Here is a 6,252-nt window from a genome sequence, read left to right on the forward strand (position 1 = left end):
GCTATGCTTCTTTTCATCGGAAGTTTCAGCTGTCAGTGACAGAATCCCATGCAATGCACTGATGCTGTAGGCGACTTGTGAAATGACTGGCTACTTCATCAATGTTATATTTTCTAACCACATGGAGGATGATCATTTGCACTTAATAGCCAGAGACCCAGACCGCACACTGAGAAGCTTGGAGATGTAGTGAAGTTCAGGGCACACAAACACATTTTTCACTATGCGGATATGAGTAATTAGAGACTGGAATATATCGAGTGCATGGATCCCAGTGGATCTTTTGACACTGTGTACATACTGCAATCCATCATAATACATGTAGTGTCACCATGTGGAAGATGGTATACACTGCAGCCTGTTTTCAGTCATCAATCCTTTAGATTGATGTAAAATCACTTTTCTCCCTTTCCCTTGTTGTTAATGCCTCTTATGCATTACATCAGTAATGTTTTACATTAAAGTTCCATTAACTAACATTTTTACTGCATTAGTTAGCATTAACAAGCAATAAACCTCAGCAGTAATAAATCAGATGTAATTTGTAATTTGATGTTTGCTTAAAAGTTAATGACCAACATCTGCATTGAATAATACTTATTTAGTCCTTGACCACTAAATTAGCAAAAAAACAATGAAGCATCTGAAAGTTGATAACAAAGAAAACCTGTTCTACATGCAAACATGTTTGGTCATTGTGGCCTTCATTTTACTCATTTCAGTAATTAATGTCTATAAAGATGCTGGTTGATTGTTTATTATATAAAACACATAAATAAATTAATACATTTTTAATAAGTTAATTGTTACTTCTGTTTAAATAAAATTTTGTTCGTAGTGCGTTAAACAAAGTCAGTTAAGGGAGGCTTAAAGAAAATCCACCTCCCTCCTCATCTGCAGTTCCATAGGCATCGTAAATGCTAATGAATTTAAGGAATGCCTGTGAGGGCTCAGTTTGAGTTGAGGGCTATCTCTGAAGAAGAGCACTGCCAATGACCCTGCTGCTTTTGCATGCTCTTATCGGAGAGAAGTGAAGCAGAACTAGTCTTATCTGTGTGTTTATGCACACACTCGCTCTCTGGCTTGTTTCTTGCTGCAGACGTGAGAGACGAGACATGCCAAGATGACCATAAGCTTCTCTCAGGCTTTAGTCTGAAGACGGCAGTGCTGCACATACGCTGGGTGTGAGTTTCTTACACATGGTAAGTCATTTCCCCGTAATAGATCCTGCTGTTGGGATGTAAGGTATATTTATTTAGATTTAATAAACAGAGTAGACTTAATAAAACATGTGGTATCAGTAATTGCTTCCTGTTGGAGGTATTGGACCTTCAGGTGTCAGCTTTTTTATTTTATACTTCTCTGATTGTAAATGAGGGTGGATTACAGTATAATGAATGTTATAAGCCGTTGAGGAGCTTTATATATTTGCCTGGCAAATATGGTCTCCCTCTTGGTGACCGGTTAGCGTGGGCGCTATTATTCCATGTATGGCTTTTTGTTTGCACACTAGAAGCAAAAATACTATTATCTTTCAGTAGGATTATTTGCTTTTCCACTGCTGCCTGAGACATAGTCCATCATTATGTCGACTATACAGCAGAAATGACACAGCTAATGTGAATTAATGGTACTTTCTCTATACAATACTGACTAAAGTTAACATTATCTGCTTTCATGCAACATTAAACTTCTTTTGCAAATGTATTTTAATTACATGTTGTAATGTTTAAATGTTAAAATTGTTTATACATTTTATAGAAATAGTATTTCCAGTATGATTGGAGAAAGCACGGGGACGTGCGTGTTGGTCACGCTGGCCGGTCTGATGTTACTAAAGTCAGGTTATGGTCAGCATATGGCAGAGGAGCCCTGCTCAGTCCAAATCCTTGTTCCAGGACTTAAAGGTACACCACAATACACAGCTAAAACACTGCTGAATACTTTAACAAACTTATTGTGAAATTCTGCCATTATCCTAATCTATATTTCTACAGGGGTATCTGTTTTTAGATAATGTCAGTAGCTGTGTGTAAAAGTGTCAGCTAAATGCAGATGCTTCAAATAAAAAAAATAAAATAAAATAAAATAAACTCTTCCCAGTTGTTTGACTAATGCCACTTAGTTATTAACCTCATTAACCCAGTGTAAGTGTTTATTCTATTATGTAAACTTAAAGAACTTTTTGTAAGTCTCTCTGGATAAGAGCGTCTTCCAAATGCCTAAATGTAAATGTAAATGTTAATGACTGGTTTAGTGGGGAAAAGGGGGTGTTGGATTAATGCTGAGATTTTGTGTTTTACAGGGGACGTAGGGGAGAAGGGGGAGAAAGGAGCACCTGGAAGACCTGGCAGAGTGGGGCCACCTGGAGAGATGGGTACTTTATGACTTATTGTTAATGAAAATGTAAAATGTAGCAAATCATCTAAAAAAAAAAATAAAGCTTTGTCTAACCTTAGACTGGTTAGATAGGAGACCAAATATAATTCAGCTGATCATGGACAGTGTGACTACAAGCTATTACTAAAGTGCAAAATTGCAAAATGTTTCACGAGTACAAAAGTCACCTTACTGCAAAAGCTAGAACTCAGTAATGATGACAAGTGTTTACCAAAGCCTTTAATGAAGATAAAGTAATTACTCTGTAAAAATGGGAAAAGAGCATTCATAGCCATAAATCTAACATAACATTTTAGACACTTTTAATCTTATCACTTTAATAATTATTATTTTTTTTACCTTATACTGTAGGACCCGCTGGACTTAAAGGACAAAAAGGTATCATGGGGCGTTATGGAAAAATGGGTCCCCCTGGATTAAAAGGTGAAGTAGACCAGCGGACTAGAGAATTCAAGATAATGATTACTTTTTTTTTCGATGCCTTTGAAAGTCTTAATAAACATGTGCAATCTATTTATAGGTTTAAAGGGTGATATGGGAGATCCAGGCCCCAAAGGTGAAAATGGAGACCCAGGTAAAAAAAAAAAAAAAAAAAAAAATCAGATGGACAATTAAATGTTATTTAATTCTATAATATTTATAATATACAAAGATTTGACTAACTTTGTGAGATGACATCTGTACCAGGGCTCTCGTGCGAGTGTGCTCCCTTACGAAAGATGATTGGTGAAGTTGATAATCAGGTGACGCAGTTAACCAGTGAACTGAAATTCATTAAAAAAGGTATGTCCTTGTAATAAAGCCCAAGAAAAAAAATCTTTAAATACAAAGGATGTTTTATAAAAAAAGACGAATTATGTTGTTTTTATGACATTTAGAAAGATGCCTTTCATATACGGAGATAAATAACAGTATACACTTCTGGCCACTTCATTAGATACACCTTACACCTAGGACTGTGTAAGACACTGCTTTTGTTTTCAGAACTGCATTAATTCTTCATGGCATAGATTCAATAAGGCGTAAGAAACACCTTTATCTGAAATTCTGGATCATATTGACATGAAGCATCACACAGTTGTTGCAGATTTGTTGGCTGCACACCAATGATGCCCATCTCCTGTTCCACCACATACCAAAGGTGCTCTACAGGATTAAGATCTGGTGCCTGCGCAGGCCACCTGAATACAGTGGAGCCTCGGATTACGAGCATAATTCGTTCCGGAAGCGGGCTCGTATTCTAAAAAAAAACCTCGTAAACCAAATCACATTTTCCCATATGAAATAATGGAAATTAAAATTATTTGTTCCACAGCCCAAAAAAAATGAATACATAAAAATAATTAACACAAAATATAAATTAAAAATAAAACAAATTAACCTGCACGTTACCTTAAAAAAAGTAAAAATGAAAATCCCGACAGTGTTTGAAAATCACGATAAGTGTTTCCATTTATGCACACAGGCGCTGTGTGTGTGTGTGTGTTTTTCTCTCTCCTGCGCTGCTGAGTGTGTTATGTGTGTGCGCAAGCGTAATTTGACACCGTGCCGGTTGTGTGTGAGTAAAGCACCCCCTCTCTGTTTCACACACACACACAAACACACAAACACACAAACACATTAAAGGCGAGAGAGAGGGAGGGAGAGAGAGAGAGGGGGGGGGAGAGAGAACCTGCGCGGTGTCAAATTACGCGCGCACACAAATAACAAACACACACTGCCGCGCAAGAGAAAAAAAACACACACACATACACACGGATTGATTATACCAGTAAGAGACGAGCACTAAGACCCAGCAGGGCAGATGAATACCCGCAGCTCCAGAGAGAGAAAAACCATTGGCTCAGTTGTGATGATGCGACGATCAGTGTCAAAACAAGAAGCGCATGCGTTACACATACTCGGTGCTCGTAAACCACGACAACGCTCGTTTTTTAAGTCAAAAATTATTACAAATCTTTGCTCGTCCTCCGGAACACTTGTAAACCACGTTACTCGTAATCCGAGGTTCCACTGTACAGTGAACTCACTGTCATGGTCAAGATTCTAACTTGATACTGTATGATTTAAGATTTGTGACGTTGCATATTGTCCTGCAGTCATAAAGGGATGGACATACTCAGCAACAATACTTGGGTAGGCTCAATTGGTACTAAGGGGCCCAAAGTGTGCTAACAAAATATCCCCACACCATTACACTACTACCATTATATGTTTTCACGTTGTTTATGTCAAATTACTGTACCATCCGAATGTCTCAGCAGAAACTGAGACTCGTCAGACTAGGCAACACTTTTAAAAAATATTTTATTGTTCAATTTTGGTGATCCATGCGAATCGTAGCCTCAGTTTTCTGTTTGAGGTTGACAGGAACTGAACACTCACTGTATATATTTTTTTCTTTTCCAGCCCATTCACTGTAAACCCCTAGAGATGATTGTGTGTAAATACCAGTACTGTAGATCAGCAGTTTCAGAGATGCTCAAATTAGCCTGTCTGGCACTAACAAACATTCCGAGTCACTTAAATCACCTTTCCCCATTTTTTCTTTCCATTTTCCTGACTTTTGTGTTAATGAGCAGTTGAACCTAATGAAGTAGCTAGTGAGTGGATTTTCCCATTAAAATATATACTTTGTTGTAATAAAAAGATGCAGATTTTTTTGTCTAATGGCAGAAATTCGCTTCTGTTATCTTAGGTTTCAATCATGTTAGTTATCTCAGTTACATAAATGACCCAACAATATTTAAATCTTAGTGCACATTCTAATAAAAGAAACCAGTCACGGCTTGGTCTTACTTTAATACCATGCATTGCTGTATATACTTGGTGTTGTAGTGTGATTACAGAAATACCAGTGCTCACTTTTCAGCACTGCCCTCCCCTGCAGCTGTCGCTGGCATTAAAGAGACAGACAGTAAGGTGTACCTGCTGGTGAAGGAGGAGAAGCGTTACAGAGATGCTGAGCTCTACTGCCAAGGCAGGGGTGGGCACCTGGCCATGCCCAAAGATGCCAGTGCAAACAGGGCTATTGCTGGCTACATAACAGAAGCTGGACTTAGCAGAGTGTACATCGGCATTAATGACCTGGAGCATGAGGGACACTTTGTCTATGTGGAGCGCTCACCTATGAGCACCTTTACCAAGTGGCGGGAAGGAGAACCCAATAATGCTTATGACGAAGAGGACTGTGTGGAACTCGTGTCCTCGGGGGAGTGGGTTGATGTGGCTTGCTCTCTTACCATGTATTTTTTGTGTGAGTTTGACAAAGACATGATTTGAGTAGCTTTAACTTTTGGGGGAAGGGGGTGGGGGGGGTGGGGGGGGGTTAAATAGTGGGTTTTGTAGCATTGTTGCTCACAACTCACAGCAAGAATTGTGATTATTTTGAAATGCCAATAGAGACTTAATTTTGATATGTACATGCTTTACATAGTGATAAGTGCAAGAGGAGTGGCCTCCTTATATTATTTTTTTTTTAGTGGCTTAATAGTTTTGCTGTATTGTTATACAAATATGAAATATCCAACATTTGTGCAAAATGTTTGGGCTTATAAATGTAATTATTAAGATACGTTGGTAAAGAATAATATTTCTCATTTTCTATGAACTATAGATTGCCCGTATCAGATACTATTTTGCATCTGTAGACATTAAGCCATAAATAAAGCTATATTAGTGATTATTACTATTTTTATTGCTTAAGCATGAAAGAATTACTTACTTACTTATTCGTCTATACCGCTCCATTCTGTATCAATGGTTGCAAGGGGCCTGGGCATGACTTAGAGCACGAGGTGGGGTACACCCTGGATGGGGTGCCGATCCATTACAGGGCACACACATACAAAC

At 38.2% G+C, this 6,252-nt stretch overlaps 1 protein-coding gene across 2 annotated transcripts; it reads left to right on the top strand.

Annotated features, from left to right (window-relative positions):
* The first annotated feature begins 1,107 nt into the window (after positions 1-1,107).
* On the top strand, positions 1,108-5,704 carry colec11 (collectin sub-family member 11). 2 transcript variants are annotated; one of them, XM_053510203.1, is made up of 7 exons: positions 1,108-1,202; positions 1,762-1,907; positions 2,306-2,377; positions 2,752-2,823; positions 2,921-2,974; positions 3,088-3,183; positions 5,273-5,704. In XM_053510203.1, the coding sequence occupies exons 2-7, from the start codon at positions 1,778-1,780 to the stop codon at positions 5,680-5,682; spliced, it is 834 nt and encodes a 277-aa protein (XP_053366178.1). In that variant the 5' UTR covers positions 1,108-1,202; positions 1,762-1,777; the 3' UTR covers positions 5,683-5,704. The 2 variants fall into 2 exon arrangements, with proteins under 2 accessions (XP_053366178.1, XP_053366179.1); XM_053510204.1 differs by having other exon boundaries at positions 5,291-5,704.
* The last annotated feature ends 548 nt before the right edge of the window (positions 5,705-6,252 follow it).

This window comes from Clarias gariepinus, chromosome 13 (genome assembly GCF_024256425.1).
Source record: "Clarias gariepinus isolate MV-2021 ecotype Netherlands chromosome 13, CGAR_prim_01v2, whole genome shotgun sequence".
NCBI lineage: Eukaryota > Metazoa > Chordata > Actinopteri > Siluriformes > Clariidae > Clarias > Clarias gariepinus.